The sequence below is a fragment of the Apus apus genome, chromosome 18, assembly GCF_020740795.1.
Source record: "Apus apus isolate bApuApu2 chromosome 18, bApuApu2.pri.cur, whole genome shotgun sequence".
NCBI classification, from domain to species: Eukaryota; Metazoa; Chordata; class Aves; order Apodiformes; family Apodidae; genus Apus; species Apus apus.
This window is the reverse complement of record NC_067299.1, coordinates 5,036,226-5,060,087: the sequence shown is the minus strand read 5'-3', so window position 1 is coordinate 5,060,087 and position 23,862 is coordinate 5,036,226. Positions and strand designations below refer to the sequence as shown.

General features: G+C 36.2%; 1 protein-coding gene across 4 annotated transcripts in view; it reads right to left on the bottom strand.

Moving 5' to 3' along the window:
* The window catches only part of USP32 (ubiquitin specific peptidase 32), a 71,167-nt gene that overhangs the window by 21,951 nt on the left and 25,354 nt on the right, over positions 1-23,862 (bottom strand). For 2 of the 4 annotated variants that reach the window (XM_051635403.1, XM_051635404.1), the window contains exons 3-14: positions 21,980-22,085; positions 21,272-21,390; positions 17,821-17,980; positions 9,879-10,010; positions 8,720-8,827; positions 7,858-7,973; positions 7,412-7,474; positions 6,252-6,335; positions 3,640-3,701; positions 3,426-3,528; positions 1,903-2,095; positions 569-744 (exon numbers count right to left, since the gene is read on the bottom strand). In XM_051635403.1, coding sequence (XP_051491363.1) covers positions 569-744; positions 1,903-2,095; positions 3,426-3,528; positions 3,640-3,701; positions 6,252-6,335; positions 7,412-7,474; positions 7,858-7,973; positions 8,720-8,827; positions 9,879-10,010; positions 17,821-17,980; positions 21,272-21,390; positions 21,980-22,085 — 1,422 coding nt within the window. The remainder of the gene's footprint in view (positions 1-568; positions 745-1,902; positions 2,096-3,425; positions 3,529-3,639; positions 3,702-6,251; positions 6,336-7,411; positions 7,475-7,857; positions 7,974-8,719; positions 8,828-9,878; positions 10,011-17,820; positions 17,981-21,271; positions 21,391-21,979; positions 22,086-23,862) is intronic. The other 2 variants (XM_051635407.1, XM_051635405.1) reach the window with 2 other exon arrangements.

Genomic DNA, 23,862 nt, shown 5'->3' with positions numbered 1-23,862 from the left:
GTAGCAAGTAGCAACAGCTCTTCGCACTGCAAGCTGGTATTTAAACGTAACAATAAGTAGGGGTCAAGTTTCATTTCATTCTCTAAAAGGCCGCCCAGCGTAAAATTCATGTTTCTCTCTTTTGTCACCTGTTCCAACAACCTCGACACTGCACAGAGGAATCCAACCTGAACTCATCACTGACAGTGCTGCTCTGAATGTTACGTTTTGTTTGTATTTTGTTTTAATGCAACAGCAATAAACTCTTATATTTAGATTGAACGCACTGAAGCATTTAATTGTTAAAATATTTTACATTTAATGCTGAAAGTTGTGTTTTCATAAATGCCTTTTTCATCTGTAAGTTTTGTTTAAGAATATTTTGAATGTTGCTCTTCTTACAAAACACTCAATAGTAGTCTCAGAAGCAGAACACAATTTTTTCCTCTTAAAATATGAGCAAGAAACCCAAACTTTGTTATATGACAAAGCACTGTTAATTTTGAACTCCGCCACTAGCTGAAAAAAACAACACAAAAAGCTGTGATAAAAGTAGGCAAAAAGATACTTTCTCTATAGATGCATTTACCTTCACTGGTTCTTGTGTTACTAGGGGTTGGTTATCAATAGCTCCTGGTTTCTGAGGATTAAGTTGTAGCAAAGTATTCCCATTGCTTCCAAGGAAACACTGGTTATTATTGTCTGATGTATTATGCTGCCTAGCAAAACCTACATCAGTCCCTGGTGTGCCAGGGTAAAGAGAATCTGTAACAGAATACAAGAAAAAAAGAGTAAGTCTCTCTATTTCAGTTCATGAGTCCATGCCATAAATACAGCAGCTAAACTGTTGTATCCTTTCTGGGTTTTTGTCTTTAAAAAAGCTGTTGAAGTTTCTGTCCTTCATACCCCAGTAAAACATGCAACTCTTCCAAACTACAGAGTGACAAATATAGTAGAACTCCAAGAAAAGGTAAGAAGTGGATACATGCAATCTAAATACCAAAGCAGATAATTCCACAAATACTGGTTTGAAAACAGCCTAACTAGGTTTGTGTCAGAAAATTTGTTTGACATCTGCTTGTTACCCGGAAGTCTGAATATCAAACTCTTGAAAATCCTACCTTAAAAAAAATGAATAAATATGCAATAATGCCTTATTTTTTCCTCTTGAATCAGCACGTTTTTATTCTTATAGAACATCCTTTTGTCATGCAGAACACTAAATTTAAATTCCATGTTAGAAAGAATCTTTAATCTAAAACTTGTCTCCCTTCCTGTCCTTCCTCTATTCTCCAGTCCCCACCCCAAAAATGATTACAGGAATTTATCTATTTAAATTGAAGTTACAGTTTTAATATACAGACTTTAAAATACCAGATGCAACATTCACCTGGCTTATAATGGAACAGACAATCTCAAATTCTCACAAGAACTGGCTGAAAATCATCACTAAAATATCTTCTTTCACAAAGATGGCTCCTGGAATCTGCACGAACTCACCTAAATCACATGCCATGTAGAAGTCTAAGTTACTTGTTCCTAATTTATTTTTTTTTCTACTTCTTTCCTCTTTGTAATAACTGAGGTCATCTCATTGCAAGACATAGTACAACTAGGTGTGAGATAGAAACAATTGATGTGAAGGGAAGGAGAAATCCACCCAAAGAATAAATGATAGGACAAAAAATCTTCATGGAAACAATGCTGGAAATATAAAAGATGAACTGCTGTTTAAGAAAGACTGCTTCTTGTCTATCCACCACAGACTCAAAAAATCCTAGTTATTCACCAACATCCACACGTTGGCCACTTTTGCAATCTAAACTGTGTTATCTTTTTGCCTGGAGGAATCCATGCAGCACCTAGTTTTCTCAAAACCTGCTCTACAATTAAACCTCCAAGGAAATAAGATGTTATGCTTACTGCTGCTAGTAGTCTCTGAGGCTTCTGATGCAGTAGAAATATTATCTGAAAACTTTTCTTCTGTTGCACTGAAGTCATTAAGACCTCCCATTTTGTCTTCTCCCTGTTCTGAAGTATTGGCTGCAGCAGCTATGAGTGAATTCTTACCTCCACTCAAGACAGATGAAGGCTCTATCACAACAGGGTTTGCATCCTAAAGTTGGTAGGCAAGTAGAAAAGTTAATTTTAAGCCAACATTGAAGACATTTACCATCAGCCAAAACAATCACCAACATTCACAGTTGTGTGACTATTTCTGGGTATCACAATGAACTTTAGAGAAAAAACCCCAAAACTTTCTAGATTCTATTGATGAAAAATCTGTAGAAGCAATCAGACAAAATTGTTAAACCAAATTAATAAACTGCACAATATAAAAATTGTAAAATAAGAGAATTATTTTCTCTGGATACATGGTTCATGGCCTTTTTGTTTTATATTGCCTCATAATTATCACATGACTAAACACAGTATCGTGACCGTTAAAAAAACTGTGCAGAAAAGCTAAAAGTATAAAAATAAGACAAAAATGTAAGCTGGAATTACAGTAATTATTTGCAGGGCTTCAGAGAAATGTTGAATGTTCTCTTTGGTCAGGAGGCAAACTGAGTGACTAATGGCTTTGTGCTGTTCTGCAAAGGATGAGGTATGAAATCATGTGCACATTTGAGTACTAGTACTATGACAAGGATCAAATTACCCAGTATTACAGGCCTGTAAGTGTCCAATTCATTGTGCACAAAGAATAATTGTAATTACGTAATTAGTTAATGCATACACTGCAGTTTTTTGAATATTTTTAGTTATTAGTATTTATAAAACAACTCAAATATTTCTGATTACTTATCACTATATAAAACTTTTGATAAATGGCTTCACTTATGTAACCTGCAAAGAACACTTCTCTCCACCTCAATTAAATGTTACTAAATTTAATTTTATTAAATATGCTTTCTTTTGTCAAATTCACAGTGATGCTTTAACTTGAATCTTTTAGTTGAAGAGTATTAAAGAGCACTCTAATTATAAGGTTTTAGTAGGCCTCCTTTGATCACCATCAGGTACTAGACTACTTTTCATCATTGCCTATAAATCAAATTATACCAATTTCCTCCTTTATTTATCCGGAAAACGCACAGTGTCTTTTTGTGGCTCAGGCAAAGTCAAAACCAAAACAGGCAGGTTTATTATCAAATAGATCGAAAGAGGATTATTGTAAGAGTATGTTTTTATTAAAAAAAATTTTGGACACACAGCAATGATGAAACAAAGTACAGAAGGAGGTGACAGTTCAATGAGATGAGAGTGAAAAGCTCACCATGTGACAATGATTCAGCAAAATTATTTTCCACTAAGAGACAAGTGATGCTTAATTTCAAGCATTATTTCTTATAAGGAGCCATTTGCTCCACACTCTTTTTTCATCAACACCTTCACAAATAAAAAGAAATCAGTGATTCAATATGGATTATTATTATACTTACATATTTGACATATTCTTTCCACTGGTGCCACCATGGCATTGCAATAAGAAACCAATTGTGTCCTGGCTGAAGGCCATACCTGCTCTCTCTTTCTAACCAGCCTCTGCACATAAAGAATGAAGTAGTAGTTGAAACAGGGAAATTACAGTCCTTCTTTTGAAGTTATCAAAAGGTGATTTTGAAACCCATTTAAGATTCTGAGAAAAACACTCACCTAATAATCTGTCCTTCCTCTTCTGGAGTGGCAGGTCGCAGCCCCAAAACTATATGACACACCTGTAAAAATAAAGTAATTCTTATTAACAACTAGACCACTATGAAACAAGCACTGGATAAAAGAAATAAATTAACTCTAATGGAACTTTTCCAAAAAATCTAAATTATGTAGCAAGATCACCTACAACTGAACAAATCACTAAAAAAGGAGTGGTTTTGAGCTACGAGATTTAGTATCTGTTCCCTCTCTTTAGACAAAAACACCAAGAATGTCAAATGCCCCAAGACAAATTAAGGTGAACAGAAAATGAATCTCCACTCTTCATATCTGAAGCACAAGCTATGAAAGATCACAGTAACTGATATAAATTAGATATGTAAAAACTTAAGGTGTCTGTATGTACTGGTGAGAGGGAACGAGGAACTGGGACAATGTGAACTCTAGAAGAGCATAAGATAAAGGTTACAAGAGATAAACCAGAAAGGGTAAAAATGGGAAGAAGTGATAATAAGTGGTAATATAAGAAATGGAAAGGAAAATGAACACATGGAGATTTGAGGGAGAAGCTTAAAGCAGTCCAACCAACCAGTCACCACCAAAAATGCTCTCAAAATTGTAGAATATTCTCTGAATGTCTGATGACTGCTCAGTTTGGGTGGTGTTTACTCAGAGTACAAGTCAGCAGTCCCAGGGGGTTAAAATTTTACTCCTCTCTTCCTAGTAAAGCCATCTTGGCCTGGGCTGCAGGGAGCCATGAGTGGAGGGGAACAGACTCTGCAGGAGCCTTTGTTTCCCACTGCAGGGAGGAGATCAGCTGTTTCTTCTCCCAGACTGTTTTCAAATTGGTTGCTCCTCATAACATGATTTATATTTTTTTCCCTTATGTCTCTTTGGAGGCTATCAATTTGCATCTCAGCTGGAGATTTCTAATGACTGATGAGATACCTTATTTAAATATATATTACAGTGTGAGAGATCATTTCACATTCTCAATTAAACAAAGGCCATTAGCTGCTGGGAAGCAACAGATTTTCCAGCACACACAACACAGTTGGCTCTGCTGTTCCTTTTTCAAACTCATGTAAGGCTATGCCAGCCTGTGATCCTTCATAAAAACTAACCTCACTGCAAACAAACCAATTTGTTGACAAGCTTTCCAAGACTACTTTTCTTTCCTGTCTGTACATGAGACACTCAAGCTCACGACAGTCCAAATGAGAGCTCAGACAAATCAATGGCAGACTGTCCTGAGTGAGCCTGCAGCATGAGATGAAGGTGCCTCATATCACAAAGTTATCAAAGGAAATAACAATAAAAATCTAAAACTAAAATGTAGCAAGTCTGCCAGGAAAATACAGAATGCTGTAAACGAGACATCCTCCAATGAACAATGTGTAACAACTGTGATGTATAATCATCAATACAAATGTATTAAACGTTCATTCATTATACATCAAGATTGCATAGATATTTTTTAACCAATATTGTGATGCTAGACAGCCCAAAAATAAAGACAGCCTTTCTTGAGAAGGTTGCAATGTAAGTGAAACCTGATACAATTACAGACAAAAAGAATTTGCAGAACTTTGATTTTATTCTTTTCTGCTGTCGTGTAGCTGATGGCTTCAGAATACTCCCAGTTGCCCCAAACTTCTTGGAAAGGTATTACTTCAAAATACAACTTATGATGTACTCTAGGGTCATAAACAGGAGAGTCAGCAGTATGCTGTTCAGGTAGCTTCTCACAACAATTCTTTAAAAAAAAACCCAAACTACACAGCTTCTTTCTGATGGAATATTTTTCTGCTACAACCTGACCCTGTAACTGAGGAAGCTGCACTTTAGATGAGAATGGAGCCCACTGGTTCTTCCTGGCAGAACTGACACTGGAGGTGAATATTAAATTAGGACAAATCTTCAAGGCTTCATCAGGATTACTGTTATTTAAACTCAAAATATCAACCTCTAGGGAAAACAGGTACAGGACAAACTGCAGTGAACAAAAATACTCTAAGGGGGTTAATTTTCTGCACCAAGTGAGCCAGCAGTAAGATGTGATTGTTTGAAGTATTTCCTAAAACCCAGTTCAAGCTCAATTAAAAACAAATTCTGTACATCTAATCCTCAGCTTCTGCAACACAGTCGTGATATATTACAGCTTTCAAGGGCTGCTTCATTAAGAAAGCAACGAAAGGTTCCTTAGACAGCCTTAACAGAAAATGTAAAGGAAAAGTGGTTGTACAGAGTTGGCAGTATCTTTTCCCATTTCCTGTGTCACTTTCTTGGCAAAGATTTGCAAGAATACAGACTTTTTCTAATGGAAAATGTAACTGCTGATACACTTGATATTTCTTTCCACTTTATAAACAGTACACTACACTCACTGTAATAAATTATGCTTTAGGTATCTTCATGCACTGAAAAGAACAATAATCTAATAGAGAATCATTCCATCAAGGTAACGCACAGGTGCAAGAACACAACGCTTACTGCAACAGACAAAACTGTAAACACAGGGGCACAAATGCTGGTGCTGCACTCCATGGCCATACAAAAGGCTCATCAGTTAATTACCATAACTTTCAAGTCTAAATTTCCTGTAAACATACCTGAAAGAGTAGATTTAAAAATTCGTTGGCGAGTGCACTCTTCACACTCCATATCTGGTAATCCTCCAGAGTGAGGTGTCCAAGCTTAGTTAAAGGGAAGAGAAGAAAAAGGGAAGGAAAAGCCATTAAACCATTAGCCAGTTCCTATTTAAACACTCATTTAAATTCCTTGTGCAAAGGAGACTGCTATACACTTGCTTATGAACTACCCTTTTTAAAAAAGCAAACAATCAAAACCTCAAAGGACCTTCAGCTCACTGAAGCCATATTTTCTACTGCTTTGGTAATGAAAGAATTATAATAAAATATTTGCCCACCACTTTGTTGGAGTACAAGCAGGCAAAACAACTATTCAAACAAGTAACTAAACATTTCTAGGCATTTTTTATACTTTTTCTTGAATTAGTTTCAAGACACTCTTCCTAATTAGTGAAACAAAGGATGAAATAATGGAAACAACTTCCCGTATATTGTTTGCAGATGATAGTGCTCATCTCAAAAAGCAGGAACACAATTAAAGATTTACACCCAAGCTCACTAGAAAGCACAATGTAAACTACTAAGTTTTTTTGCTGCTTGCCATGACAGATGCCTCCACAGTTTTACAGGCACTTAAGAGCTAGTGAAATAATATTATGGCATATAGCTCACTGGTTGTATATATTATTGCAAACAAAGTAGTTTGATAATGATAACACATAAGTTACTACTGAACTAATACAACTCTGTTCCAGAATGGAAGGATGTGTCTTTACAAAGCAGAAAATAGAGGATACATTAATCCACTACCCTTTTTTTCATACAATCATTTTTAATATGAAAAAAACAGCTTATGCAGAAAAAAAATCAAGCATCAGATTTAAAACTGGTATTGATTATGCATAGCAAAGCCTTGCAAACAGTATATACATCTAATTAATTTCATCTGGTTATGTATTTTTGGTTCAGTTTCATCTATAAAAATGGCTTATACAATTAAAATATGTTATTTCTCTCATAGAGCAATGTGGAAAATTTTAATAGAAATGGACATTTCTTGAAATATTCTTTTCTTGACACATCTATGCTTAAGGTTTTACTAAATTTCTTAAGAATTTCTTTAGAATGAACTGAAGATACTAGGGTATAAAAATGACAAGGAAAGAACAGCAAATTCCTACCTTTGTTGTATCATGTATATTCAAAATATCTTCTACAATTTCAGACAAATCCATGTCCAATTCCTTAACAACAACAAAACAAAAAATGAGAAAACAGAGTTAAATTCTCACAGCACTCTGGTGGAGCTGCATGCATTCAGAATAAAAATATCACTAAGAAATACTGCTGATTCCCATCTGAGTGCTTCCAGACAGTTGAACTTTTGTACCTAAGGTTTATTTATATGAAATAGCATATATTGTACTTAAATGAGTCTGCTTGGGTAAGTGGCAGATCAAAGTCATGCAAGGTAAGTTACATCCAGTTGTCAATACTCGGCTAAGGTGGTTCAAGTAGGCCTGTATTTCACTGAAACCATGTTCAAACAACACTCACATTCCTACTTTTGAAGGATGACTTTAAGAAACAGAAGTACATTAATTACAAATCCAAATATAAAACTCACAGGTAATTTATCAGTACGGTTGTCTTTCCAGACCTCTAAAAGTGCAACCACCATCTCCTTAAGCTCAATGCGAGACAAGACACCATCCCGGTCAATGTCAAAAACCTTGAAGCAAACTGAGAAAAAAAGAAATTATTTTTCTGTTAGAACTACTCAACAATTTTTCTTTTTTCTTGTTTTTTTTCCCCTTGCAGAATCACAAGAACATGATTTAGTGCTGACAGCTTTGATCAGGCAGGATGCATGTGTGGTAGTGAGGAAAGGGAGCAGCTGTGTTTAATAAATTGAAATCCAGATTCCTGCAATTCTGTGCTGTGTTTTCTGATGTGACATAGCAGGGAACATATGTGCATCCAAAAATTTCCAGTGAATGATAGCTATTACGTTGCAGCAATATGGCTGTGGAAAAGTATGGAACAAAGGTATTTCAAAGCACAAGTACCTTGCAAGGAACCAGCTGAAACTGGACAGTAAGTAAGCCAGAATATGCTATTTACCACAAAATAATCCAACAGGAAATCTGTCTTATAATTGAACTTTCTGTGTTGAGATACATCACAATGCAGAACACTGCAAAATAATTTTTGGAATATATATTTTTCCTCCAAAGAGGTTGATAATTTATATGAAGCTATGGATAACTTATAAAATACACAGAAATAGGTTTAAACATCCTTTATCGATGGAAGCCTTGACAGTTAAAACTTCTTTAAGCTTTTAACCTCTAAAGTCTGTCATCTTTCACAGATGCAGACCTGTTCAGTGGAAAAAAAATAATTCTAAAAAGGTGGAAACAACTAAACTTCATCGCTCAAACTGAAAGACTTATCTGAAATTGGTAGTTATCATTTTGCATACTTACACTTCTGTCTTTCTGCCAAGGGTCCCCTGCAACATGCTGAGAGACCACAGGAAATTTCTTTAAAATCTATGTGATTGTCTCTGTTTTCATCAAAAGCATTAAACAAACCTGCAAACCACAAAAGGATCTCCTGTTACAGCATCTGGCTGAAACACCTGACCATCATACTGAGCATTCACATGAAGGGTTAATGCTTAACATTTTCAAGGAGATGTACAAACACTTATAATTAATTCTTGCCAAGTGTAATAAAGTTAATTAAGCACTACTAAGACCATTTCAAAGGTGAATTAATTCACTCATGCATGGCTAGGCAAAGCCAGTGGTGGGGAGGGAATCAAGAATTCTGAACAGTAGCCTCATTCTCACGCCTTCCTTGTAATGACTGATTTATCTAAAGCAGTGTGGTCAGAACAAGCATTTTCACAAAAGCTGAGGGACCAAAACAGTAAAGGTACTCAGATGCCAAATGCTTTGTCTTCTCCAAAGCTCCTGATAGAAACTCCTATCAAAATCACTGCATAGCACTGCAAATTTGGCCCTGAGTCACGAATTTTAATTACTGGCCTTCAAATTATTTAAGAACTCTATTCATTCAGCACATAAAACTTTTATTTTTAACCCTTTTTTCAGTATCAATGATTCAGTTGCGCTATTCACAGTAGACACATAAAAAGAGCAGAAAGCATTCAAGTTTCCCCATAGCAGCTGTGTAAATTTCTATCACTAAATAGATAAAATGCACAACTTGTCAGTTTAAAAATGGTCTTCTATTTTATCTCATCCAGGGACAGTATATGACAGTGTATTTTGTCATAACAGAATCCTAAGGGTCTCAATGAAAACAACTAAGCAGCTACAGGGCAAATTATCATATATAAAGTTTGATGTATTTCCTGACAACTAATGAAAATGCAACACAAAGAAGCATCACTTCATTCATCATTCCAGATCTCCCAAAAATGAGAAAACATGCCTGAGAAATCTCTAAATTTCAAACATTTATAACTCACTGGAATGAACTTCTGTAATTTAAGCTTAAAATACATTTTAAAATAGGTCCACTTGTAAAGTCATACAATCTGTATGCTGGTAGACCATCAGGTACTGGAGAGCACAGCAACACCACTTGCTCACACGTTTGATCACAGTTCCATACCTTCACTCAAAGATGGATGAATAGGAGGGGAAACTAAGGGGGCAAATGTTTCTAGATCAAAACGTCCAGTTCTTGATTGAGCTTTTAGCAGCCAGTATCGTTTTTCGAGATCAATGATGTCTGATTCTTCCACTGTATAACAAACAAAAAGAAAGTAATTTTTTGGTAATATCTAGATCCTGTTAGAACTCAACACCAAATAAAAATACAGCATTATTTTGTCACAAAGAGAAATAATGTTTTTGGTTTTTTTTGTCTACAGAGTCATCTTACTAATTCATCACTTAGTTCCACTTCAATAACACATCACAAGTGTTTAGAAATACAGAAATGAACTTGCCCACTAAGGGCTTCAGCAGTCTTAATTTTCACATACTTCTTCTCACTGAAACAAACAGACAGATTGCACGTGCAATATCTTATTTTCCAAAGGCATCCAGTATTTAAATCCTCTAAAAGAATGTGAAATAGCATTTAAAAAAAATAAAATCCCAGAACTTTTATGGGGAAAAAAAAAATCAGTACTTGGTTGTTCTTGAAAAATTCTTATTTGAGATTTTTAGCCTTCTAAGGCTAAATTTCAGTGTGATATTTCAACCCTGTGTCTCAGCATCAATTTTTTCCAAATATAGTTTGTTTCACTTTATAATACATACTACTGATGCACTTAGAAACCCAGTAAACTTTGGGGAGTGATTATACAAAACCAGAAGACACTTTATATGGAGGAACTTTCAAGCTAATTTAAAAAAGGGGAAAAAACCCAAAGCCAACAAAGAATAAAACAAGGTCCTAGGCAAAGGTGAATAAAAATAGCCAGAGGAAGGACTTATGTCTTCTTTCCAGACGTTATATATTATATTACGTTTTATCCTTGAAATTAAATAGATAAGTATAAATATATTAAATTTCTGCTCAACAGTATTTTTAACCTTTTTACATATGCAAGTGTGTCACAACACTGCTTTAGGTCAGTGCAAATTAATTGGTTCTCAAATAGCTATGTAATGACAAAGCTGTCTATATTAAGAACCACTACGTGTGATCCCATTCCCAGATGGTTCTGAGTCTTTAAATCCATGCCAGCTTTCTAATAGGTTTAACTTGAGCTATTTGGCCTGGTTTAGTCTACAGAAACAATAATAATCCTGTAAGGCTCAAAGAACAGAGGAGATCCAAAAAAAGTTATATGTCAAATTGAAATTTTATTGATTTCTTATCCTACTTCTGTCGTTAGGAGTAGTACTTTAATAAGAATAGTAATTTAGGCAACACACAACAAGCATGAACTAATTGTATAGGCACATCATATAATGCATCAAAATCTACACAAAACCTTAATCCTCAGGAGCAGAAAGTTTGGAAAAAATTTAACAAAAGATTAACATCTGAAGTAGAGTTGGAGTACTGGAAGAGGTTTCCATCTTCCTGTAAATTCTAACTAGAAAAGTAACACCACTGTAAACATGTCCTCCTTTCCCTCTGACAGTACAATCACCAGACAGACCACAGACTGCATACAGAACATCCACAGCAAAGCTGCAGCTCTGGGGTCTTGCTAAGCACACCTAACTCCAGGCTGTGCAGAGGAAGTTTTCCCTCCCCCTTAAGCCCAGGCACCTGCTGCAGGATCCTCACTGGCATCACTATCAGTGACTGTGCATTTACATTGTAGGCAAGATAACTAATCCAGAAGAAAAACTGACTTATTTCCCTCTTCCACTCCCCCTCCTTCCTAGATGGATCCGTTCCCTTACCTGTCATACCATCTCCTGGCCCTTAGCTGTGTTGTGATCATAGAATCATTTGGGTTGGAAAGGACTTTTAAAGGTCAGCTAGTCCAAAACCCCCTAAAATGAGCAGGAGCACCTTCAACTAGATGAGGTTCCCAAAGCCCTGTCCAGCCTGACTTGGAGTATTTCCCAGAATGGGGCATCTACCACCTCTCTGGGCAACCCGTGCCAGTGTTTCATTACCTTCAGAATACAGAATTCCTTCTTTTCATCTAGCCTGGATCTACCTTCTTTTAGGTTTAAAACCATCATATCTCGTTCTTTTGCTACAGGCCCTTCTAAAAAGTCTGTCCCCAACATAAAAGGAAGCAATAAGCTAAACAAACAAAGGAGTGCCATTCTACTAGAAAGCAAGAAAAAGAAACAGTTATCTAGTGGAAGATCAGCATATAGAAATGCTAGAGGTGCTCAGGACTGCCTCAGATGTAAGAAACCTCATGATCCTAAGCAGAACAGTCAAGTGATGCAGAACTGTATCCGGTGTGTTCCAAGAAACACAGGGAAGTCTTGATGAGTTAACAACACACCTGCCCCACAACAGTCAGCATGTCAAGAGATGGGAGAAAATCCACCAAATAAAGTACACTTTCCCTCAATCTTGTTGCCTCTACAGGTATCAGGGAGCTACAGTGCCGTTAAGAAAGAAGTCACAAGATATGACATTAGGACTAGAGTACCTAAATCCTGTAGGAAATACAAGAAAAAGCACATAATGGAGTGTCAAGAACAGAAATAAACAAAACGTAAAATAACTATTGAAACGTAAAAGCCACTTCATTGAGACTGAACCCTAAGTACATGAAGATAATCATGGTACTATTACACGACCTAAACAACTGCACATAAAGAGCAAGTTTGTCCTGTCATTTAGAAGAATGGCACGTACACATTATGCTTCTCATTAGCAAATACAGAAGCATTATGCTATCTCTCTTGAGCATAAGCATGTAAACCACTGTTTCCTTTTAATCTGCCTTTGTGACTAAGAATAACAACAAACGTGCCAGTTGCGCTTCATTCCTGAAATGATGCAACACTAAAAATATGCAAAACACGTAAGGAAGCTGACATTGTCTTTACTGAAGAGTAACTGCAGAAACCTGCTTGCACTGGCAGATGCATTACTTACCTTCCGTAACTAAGAACCAAAAGATGTGTTTTCTGGGAAAATAAAACATTCTCAAACATCTGTAGCAGAAGCTAGTTGTAAGCCATTTTTTAAAGTGCACTTCCGGATAGTTTCTGAAGTGCTAACTTTATGGCTTTATTATCAAAAAGCATCTTATCTGCATTTCTGTCAAGCAGCAGTTGAAATTACACAGTCATTTAGAAGACAAAGAATTTGCAAATAATAATCTTAAAAGAATAGCTGGTATTACCATAAGGGCTACTTTGATATTATATTCAGGATAGGTCAATCCAGTGTATTGACTTGGGCAGAAGGGACAAACATTTTAGAAGGCAAAGGTGACAAAGTTGTAAATAAAATTATTTGTACTGATTGGACTTGAGTTGAATACAAGTAAAAACGTGACAAAAGATTTTTCCATTCGTAGTAATAATGAATTGTAACCCACTGCAATAGTTTCACTTACTAAAAATACAGAAAGTTTTATTGGATTACATCACATGTGAAAGTTTAACTCAGCAGCCGAAAAGCCAGCTGTTACATAATTTGATTTCTCCAGAGCCATTTTTTGCACATAATCTTGTAAATCAGTCTCAGCATAAGTAGCACACTACCTATTTCCTCCATAAATATAAATCCAAAGAAATATTTTGCAATTTATGATCTATACATCTAATCATATTTGCTACTGAAGTTTAAATTAAGCATGATAAAAGCAAGTGGCACTTATTAGCCAAACATACTAATGTGTATGAAGAAAATGCCACATTCTGAAGAGGATTTGTATAGTTTTTACCTTCTTAAAGTACAAAATATTTTTCCAATTCCCTTTTCAAATCACGTTAGGAAGTGTGAACTGGGCTTTCATTGAGTAGTTAAAATTTAAACAGTTTATTATTATTTTAGAAAATATATATTGTATATACACAATATAGTCCAAAACATCAGAGAAGACTGGCTTTCAGGACCAAGTATGCATTTTTGTCAATTAAATACATGATACAATTATTTGAGGTCACATGGAGACATTATGAACCTGTGAAATTTTACCATACACTACAAGTTCTCTACCATATGCTATTTTATGTCTCACTTGTCCATTAAAAATACAAAAAACTTTCAGATCCGTAAAATTATTAACAGTGTTTCTTTTTCTGTTCTCTAAGAATTAGCTAGGTATAATCAGAAGAATGGTAACATCAAGTACACCTCAAGCTACAGTCTTCATATTGTACAGGAAGAATAGGGAAACATTTTCAGCAAAAATATGCATCTGAGAAACCATGAATCTACTAAAAAATACTTAATTTAAAACCAGCTGCCACACTGTGATAGACAGTCAGGCTGCACGACAGGGATAAACACTAAAAAAGCACCCTTCATTTTAATGCCACTTCCATGAAATATATGCCCTTCTTAAATATTACAGAGGATGCAAGCCATGAACAATCTCCTGTACTAGACAAAAATTTAAAACTTAGTTTTCATTTCAAGCACTATTTCTTAAAATTCATTATGTGACCAGAATTAACTATTTCAATACATTTTAAAATTTACCCACCTATTGGTACAATCCTCTCTGGTTCACAGCAGCAGAAGCATACCATATTCCCAACATTTTACCTGAAACTTGGTTTGTTTTACTGTTTACCATTATATCCTCCAGGCAAAACCCAGTTGCAGAGAGAGCTCTTCATCGCATAAAGGCTGAGTCAGAACCAGAGACTGAAGGATTGAGCACCCAACAGTATTTCTGACCAAACACCCTTGTTTGATGCTTTTCAATTAACACACAGAAGACTCTGGGACACAGGAAGGTGCTTTGCAAGCCATAAAATAGCCTGGGAACTAAGAGGATAACAAAGTGGCAAGATGCAGATTAAGTGACACTGCGGCTTTTTCTTACTGGCCTAGGCTGCTGTAATACTGTCATCTCCTTTTTTTTTTTTCCTAATTGAAAAATGGACACACAGAGCAGTGAATATTGTAACTTGAACCAAGATCCTTGTGTGTGTCAGACACAACTATCTAGCAGAATACAGATAAGGAGTGCCTTAAGATGGGAGCTCATACACAAGAGTTATTAAGAATACAGTCCCTCTCAAAGCACAAGTGTTCACACACTTGGAAGAAAATAGCACAAGATGAAATATGCTCTTAAAGGCACCTTTAATAAACGCCAAGTCTTCAGAATTGTCTTCTAGTGGCCTTCCATCCATCATTAAGAGGTGGTGTTTCAAGAGAGGGTACCAAAACTGAAGTGGCAAACTACAGAGCATGTATTTAACATCCAGACAGCCTTTTAATGTGATCAGAGTTCATTTTACTCAAGAGCTCGTTTTCCCTTTACAGATTCCCAGCTTCATCTTACCATAAAGCCCTACAGGTTTATAAACACATCTCTGACAGAAGAGGTTACTTCCACAGCATTCAGTTTCAATTTTATACTGTTTCAAAAACTCGCTCTTCCATTTCACCCATGCTGTCTGGCTATTCAGGGTTTATCTCATTTATTACATTAAATTAGTGATAACTGTATGTTCTAAAATATAATTATTACACTGATTACACACTGTCTTCCTGCATCTCAGTACATAAGAGCTGCCAGAAAAAGCAGGAACATTTTGATTATTTTTCCTGATGACAGAAGAGTCTCTTCAAAGGAGAATCAGGATGCTACTTAATAGGAACTCGGTGACACAAGAACTGGGTAACAGAGAAGCACAAATTACATGGCCTATCATTTGAAACCACTAACCCCTCTGATAAATTTTCCCCATGGGAAGGGATTGAAAACCTGAATATATAAGCCCATCATCATGTGACACTGAGATATATCAAAATGACAATCATAAAAAAGGCAGCCACCTTTGCAGCAGAATAAATATTTACAGCCAAACGAAGGAAGCCAGTGAGGTCTCACCTGGAGTCAGCATGACAGCAAGATAGTGGTGGTGGGAGAGGAGACTCGGCCATGTGTCTCATCTCCCCACTTGTCTGTCTGCTGCACTAAGACACAGAAAGCTGTACTCCACAGGTAGGATGGAGGAAGTTCCACTGATGCTCACAGGAGTGCAAACCAGCCAGGGAAGGCAACAAAATTACATCCTCTAGTGGCCAAGAATTGTTGTATTATTGAATTACTGGATTTGGACTTAAGAGTACCAGAGAAGATTAGGAGTTTAAGTCATAGTTATTAAGGATGTAAAATGATGTAGGGGAACATTCCCCTACAAAAAATATTAGTGGTAGTAGTAGTCCTGACAGGATTTAGCTTTGATTTACATGGTCCATTAGAGTGCAATTCAATATGATGCTTTGGGTTTTTTTAAACAAAAGGTATAAAATCATACTATGAAACTGACTGAGAAAATCCAAACTACTGCTAGTTCATCATTGCTCAGATATCCCTGAAACTGGTTTTTGGGAACAAAGGTGTAAGAGAAACTTCAGTTATTTTGATAGCTTTCAAATGAAATCATTCATATTTATGATTTAAATTAGATGGAAAAAAAATATTAAAAGCAGTGTGTGCAACTTCCTGGAACTTTTAAAATTTCTTTTTTAATTATGTGTTGAGACAAATAATTAAAGTCATCTGCATACCAAAGTAAATGTTATTTACAAATGAAAAAATAGAATTCCTTTGTTTCCCTGCTAGCTTGGCTCATTAAGCAAATTTAAATGGAGTCACTGATGCTTTGCAATAAAATGTTCGCTGTCTGTTAATGTTAATAACTGGCACTATTTTCATCCCTGCCATTTTTCATGTCCCTGACGTATTATTCAGGATGTTTAATGGGAAGCATGCTGTGAGGGGAGGCTTGGTAGGAGGGCCTGAAGCTTGAGCCAGGAGAGGGCGTGCTGCGACCCAGTCCCACAGCCAGGTGCGAAATCCCTAATTGCACAGCAAGTTTCACAAATTAGTTCTCATTTTACAGTAGAAGAAATTTTAAACCCCTTCACTCTCTCACTGTATTGTGCTAAACATCATTTCAGTTACTTGTTCATCCAAAAGACAAGCACTATTTTAGGTCAAAGTACTAAAAACAAGCCCTGGTTTAGAGAAAAGGAACTGTCAGAACAGGTTACTGCTGTGCACATTCAGCTGTTTTAAGAATACTTCTGTAACAAATTTCTTATTATTTAGATTGACCTGATTAAGCTGCAATTACTCAACTTAAACAAAACAGCAAGGCCCCAAGTATTTACACTTACTGCAATTACTTCCAAGTGCTCAAGAATAAAATCTACAAGAGTATATAAAACAACCAGATTGCTCAAATCACTGACATCTCAACAGCAAACACTCTTCTCCTAGTCGTACCAAAGTCCTTTACATGCTTTATTGCAACCTATGCTTACATTATAGTTGCACATGAATTTATTAGCCTTTTGTTTTTACATTTAATTTAAAAACCAGCTGCTCCTTATATATTACCATAGAGATAAGGAAGCATTTGTTCTTTGGAGATTATTCCTAAATGCAAATCCTTTGGAGGCTTCTCTTTAGTTCCTTTAGTTCTCTGACTATATCACATACCAGCAATATTACATATTTTACTGCAGAAAGTGAATTCAAAGGTAATTCTGAAATGAGCATTACTTTCAGAACTGTCTCAATAATTTTACAATCCACTATATATGAAAGACCAAATATAAAACCAGTATTCACATCAAGTCACTTCAGATAAATATATTTGTCAAAGATAAAGTATTTTCCTCCTTATTTTTTCACTTCCTTGGTAGCAAAATTCTACTGTAAGAAGTGGTGTACTCAGTATTTTTATCTCTTAAAAATAATGACCCGCTGTGTCCTTGTACATAACAATGTTTTACATGTCACAGCACAAAAAGCAGAGAAGAAATCAGCACAGAGAAGAAACTTATCTCACTGAACAAAACTGCATGTATCTCAGAAGAGTGAGATTTAATTAAAACTACGACAAGGCAACAGTTTGTCTGTGAACTCTGTAACAGTTTTAAAAAATGTGTGTGATAACAAGCACCCTTTACTTACAGTGTGTGACTCCAGCCAGGGTCTGATAGAAGGTAGGGGTATCACTGTCATCAGTCAGTGTCACGTACACCCCTCCAGAGAGCAGCCAACGGGAAAACGTGAAAGCATCTTTGTTGTGCAAGAGCCAAACCCTGAACTTCTCATAGTTTACCTTTTCACCCTGTAAGGAAAATAAGAAAATGTGAGCTGTTTTCCTCTGCTTTCTCCTCTGCCAGTAAACAGGAACCATCCAGCTGTAGGGAGAAGAACTCAACAAACACCTATAAAAATAAGTATTAAAATATTTTAATTTTTTTCTACGGAGCATTGCCTGTTTTTCCATTTCATTCTGAAATACAGCACGGGGAGGGAAATTAGACTCCTTTGCTCTCCCTGCATTTCAGCCGCCTACTCAATGTGGCCTTTGGAAAGTCATTTACTCTGAACTTCAGGTTGAAGAGTCTGGGAGAAAATGGTTACTTACAGATCAAAATAAGAGGTTCTTTTCATGAATTTAAATTTATTATGATAGATATAAGCCCTTATGTGCCAAATAGCAGGTGCTATAAAATCATAAACATTCTGTTGTATCTTCACAAGTACATAAACACTTAACACAGAAAAAAATAGATTTGTAAATAACTAATAGTATGACTAATCATTAGTGATTTTTTGCCTCTACTGACCAAAACCCACTTTGGACCACAAATGTAAACATGACATTCACAGTATCTCCCAGCTCAGTCTCTTTTGCTGGATGTCTCATGGTACTGACTGGTCAGGAATATATAAAAACTACAGATTCACAAAGGTTAAATGCTGAAGAGGCTGTTTAAGTCATTTAGATGAATAGTTTCCAAGATGTGGCCATGAAACCATAGGAGTCAGCAGACTAATTTCTACAGGACCTACCTACCTAACTAAAATAAAAGCAACCCTATTATGAGTAGACAAACTCATTATATGGAGAACCTAATCTCCATAGGAAATCAACAGGGGTCTGTAAAGTGAAAGGGGTTTCAAGTCATTGACTACTTAAACTTCCCTAATATCACAGATCATTACATTTCACTGAATTACACCTCTACAGATTTCAACGATTTGCATTTGGCCATGGACCATGTGCAACTGCCAACTGCAGAAACTGAAAACGCACTGCTTCCTTTGCCAGGTTGCTCAAATGGTTAATCACCATCACTGCTAAAACATTTGCTTCATACTCCAATTGTAATAGATTATTTCAGGTCCAAGATGCTCGTTCTTTTTATGTCTCCTCTTCCTAGACTAGTGTGTTACATTTTTTTCAACAAACACATGCAGAAATACCCCAATATTTAACAGCTACTATCATAGACTTCCACAAGGTTATAATTCAATGAAGTCAAGACGTTACATTGCTGTTTCATCACCAGTTTAATCTGTATATATCCACACTACTGACTGACAGCATGGTCCTAACCCTCCTCTTGCCAACCCTGTTTCTGATCCTTCATCCCTTCTCTTTTGTCACCACAATCACATTAGTGCAGTCATGTGGCAAACAGATCTAGCTGAAAAATAACCTACAGGATTAGGAGCTGCAGAAAAAGGGATTACTTCTCAGCAAGATCAGTTTCCCAATCCAGTTCATCAAGGCATCATATAAATGCTTGAGCCAGCACAAAGGTAGAAGAATGAATGAAAGTCAGGAAAAGGGTAACTCAACAACATGGACTTTGCAGGATTTAATCCATTATGGAACCACTTGACCACCTGCTTAAGCAAAAAAACTCTACTGGCATAATAACAGAGAAGAAAAAAGCAACCCACAAGTTTTTATTTTTCCTTCTCTAGTGGTTTGGACCAGAGACAAAATCATTTTCCTACCACCACTTCCACTCTACTTTCCCTCTACTTTTTGCACTGCTTTCTGTAAAGGTAGCAAGAGCTGTGTCATGTTTCACTAAGACTTGGCACTGCTGCTGTTATTTAGAGGAAAGACAAAGAAGAGAGACAGGAAAAGTTTGGACAGGGGGAAAAAAAGCGTTTGAAGCAAGTACTGTTTACAGCTGAGCCATGACGGAACTTGAGCAACTAGAGCAATACAGGTATCATTGAATTTGTTTCCTGTATTTCAGAAACAAGAGTGAAGAAAGCTCAGATATATTTTAAAGCCTGTATTTCTAGATGAGTACATCCAGTAATTCTGAAGAACAGAAGTACCTATAAGCATGATCCCTGAAAGCACAAACTCACCCACCATATGGCAGGAAGGCAGGCCCACAGCAGGAACATAAAACTTTCCCACTCTCCAGCAATGACTCGGTATGATTAACAGGCCAGTAAATCCTGCTGAGTGGGTTATTACACTATTTTCATTTTAAAAGAAAAATCAATATACAGCATTTTCTTGAACAGAAAAACGGTTTGAAGGCAGATTGATACTCCTTTTTCTGCAAGTCTTCAGAAAGTATTTCTGGATTTCTTAGACAGTGTGCAATTAACTTTTAGGGTATTAATTCATCAGACCATATTGATAGGCAATTACAAGTAGGAAATACTGAAGTGTGTCAGCTCCAGAAACTGGACTGCAGTATCCATATGATTTACAATTCTAGCCAAGAATGAAGAATGTAACCATTGCCTACAAAGCCAACATGATACCCCACCAGATTAAATGAGTCTGCCTCAGGCAATGCCCACCAGCAAAGTAATCTTCAATACAGTGCAACAAAATTCAAGGTAATTAAGTCATCTGATATCTACAAATTAAACTTCTAGTCAGTTTTCCAGTGGAATGTATAATGATAACTAGATTTTGCCAGTTGTAGTCTCTGATAACAAATGAAGCAACCAAAGCACAAAACCCTGACAATTCCTCAGGATCACTAGTGGCAAAGCAGTTATCTGTGAATATTTATAAGTAACCACAGCCCATTTTAGATGAGAACTTCCACAAGCATCATAAAAGTTCCATCTCTGCAACAACCTAAAGAATAAATAGATGTTGCAGCTCTTGACTGGCACAGTGAGACAGAAGTAGTACTATAAAACTATTATTTTTAAACAACCACTGTTGGCAGGCATTTTTAAATTCAGGATGCACATTTTCTTTCCCCTCTCAGATCTGCATTACAGATTTTTCCCCAATTGTAATAAAATGTCCATACTAATGAATAAATTTCCACTACCAATATTAGTATTTACATTTACTTGATAACACAATTACCCTTGGGAAATGTTATTGTTCAAACTAGCACAGTATGTAAAGAAGCATAGAGAATGCCTAAATTTTTCTGCCAAGCTGCTATCCACATCAATACTAACTACATGTAATGTTGCAACATAAAAAGCTATGAGCTTTTACCCAATTTAAACAAGGTCAATTTGTTGCCATACATGCATGACCATGTATATATCAGAGAAAAACAAACTACCCAATGAAATGTTCAGATATTTGTAAATGCAATAGAATAAAACCTGTATGAAGTACCTCAGAGAAACATTTCTTGAGTGACTCTGGGACTTTCCCATCAACCACATAGAGCATCTTCTCCATCTCTTCACGGACAACATAACTCCCAGATTCGTTAGAAAAGAGACTGAAAATGTCTGAGGAAGTAAAGATATGTTTAAGTAATTGTGGTAGATACATTTTTCAGAGATTAAGTTTATAAATGGCTGAGAATGCCAAAGGCTATGAAACAACTAAAGGACTGAAAACTAAGCTGATTCAATTTCAACATAGCTCATCAAGGTTTAGGTCAAGAAATTTCTCCCTTTTGTTTTACCACTGTCCATTAATCAGAAGGAAAATAAATACTAGCAGGTCAGATTAACAATGAAGACAAAACAACAGAAGTCAGTAGGGAGATGCTTTCATTTGTTTTGAAAAATACCAATGCTGTCCTCCTTTCTCTTCCCACATACAGTGATCAACAGTCTTTCTGTAGGATCCTAACATTTACATTAATTATGATTAATCAAACATTTCATATTGGTGAGTATAGAAAACAAAAATGCACCGAATTTCAAAATATACAGCTAAAAACGTCTACAACATACTGGTTCTATTGGCAAATGTATGCCCTGGTTACAAAAATAGGGACTTAATACATCCCAACTTCTGTTTGCATTACAAGTGTATTTAACACTCACTATCCAACACCCTGTTGTTACTGTTATAATTTATATGACTTACATTTTGCTTTCTCTTCCTCTTTGCCTCTTGTAAGTAGAACTAATCCAACTATCAAGTTATTGAAGTGCAGCCCTTTGGATATTCCTCCAAATGAACAGTAGATAACCTACAAGAATAAAACAGAGAAGTTAAGAATAAGAGGGAGAACAGAGATGTCAGAACTAGAAGCAACAACTTACACTGAGGCTCCTTATGTGGCTTTTAGGCTTGTCACCTCACATTCAGCTAAACACACCTCTAATATTAATTCTGTGACACTTTTGTAGCTCTGCTGGTACCTATAAATTGGCCTCTCCAGGGTCTTTAATTTAGTGAAACACAGGTACTTGTCATGAACAGCAGTGCAAAAAAAAGACTCCAATGAAAACAGCTTCTTGCCTGCTCACTGATGCTACTTCTCCAGACTCTTTTATCAAGGTAATGAAGATGAAATCTCCTCCAGATTAAGCTTTGATAGTCTCAAAGCCATCAAGAGGTTGTTGAAGCATCAACTGTTTCACTGTTCCAGTCACAGGAGATGCACTTTCAGTAACACATCAAAACCCATTGCTTCAAAAAGACGTGACACACAAAAAATTCCTTCCATCAACTGTACCTTAACTATCTTAACACCACAATCATTGCTAGAATTACTGTTCCAGTTTAGTGCCCCACTCTAACAACAGTATTTAAATCTTCCTTCCAATAGAAAGCACTAGAAATCAAGAATTCTATTCCAAAGTTACTCAAGAGATCCACAGAGCAGCCAGCAGGGACAGTGTGCAGTCAACAGAAGGGCTGAAGCATTTACCTTTCACATGAAAAGTCTGTACACTGCAGTTTAACTTACCCAACAACATCTTACCAGTGATTCAACACTGACATATGAGATATGAAGGAAGTCAGGCATTTTAGGACAATCAGCAGCTATTTTTAGGAAACAGGACTTACCAACTCAATTATATAGCAATCTATTACTTCACCTTGCCTCCAATGCTACAGAGCAAAAATGGAAATAGGTGTGCTGCACTGCTCTTCAAACACAGACTCCTCCTGTAACCCCAAATCTACTCCTACAAGCATTAGGTATTAGAATTTAAAGCAGTCAGAACGTACACATTACTCTTATATAGAATAATTATTTCAGTGTCTATGCCTTTTAATTTGATTTTGTTATAGGTATCACACTGAGCATCTAACCATAAAGTATTAAGTCTAGCTGATGGGGAACTGTTACTGGAAAAGACTAGAACAAAGTGATTTGTCACTGATCATGGTTTGGATAGCAGACTTATCTGCTGAACTTCTTTTTTAAATACAACTTTTCTGATTGAAAGATAAAGGAACAAAGATCAGCTTCTATTAAGAAAAGTGTTGTGCACATTTTTAATAGTATTTTATTTGCTTTCATCTGAATTATGTTCTAAAGAAACAATATTCTAACCAGGATTTACACATACAATTATGTTCTGCTTCTTCATTTTTCTTCAGTAAAACCTGGAGTATATTTTTAATATAAGAATTTAGCTAAATAGCAATAGCAAACTTCAGAGGTCAGCAGAGCTTCAGAATTACTGTAGACAGGCTCACTATTTTGTGCATTACTCACAAAGAATGAATCATTATTAAGCCATGAGAGGAAACCCACAGATCTTAAGTGCAACACATGTATCCCTTCCTCCTGCCTTTGGTTTGTTTTTAAACATATGAACTCCAACCAGATACAATTCTAAATAGCTACAGTAACATGAACATTTGATCTCCTAAGCTCTGTTTTTTTTTTCCCTTTGAAACTACAAATTGCATAATTAATTTTAGCCTTTCCTGCAAGCCTCCCAAGGAGGCCAGGACACCTTGGGGCCCACAGAAAAAAACCCCACCAATCTACAGACTGAAGACACTTT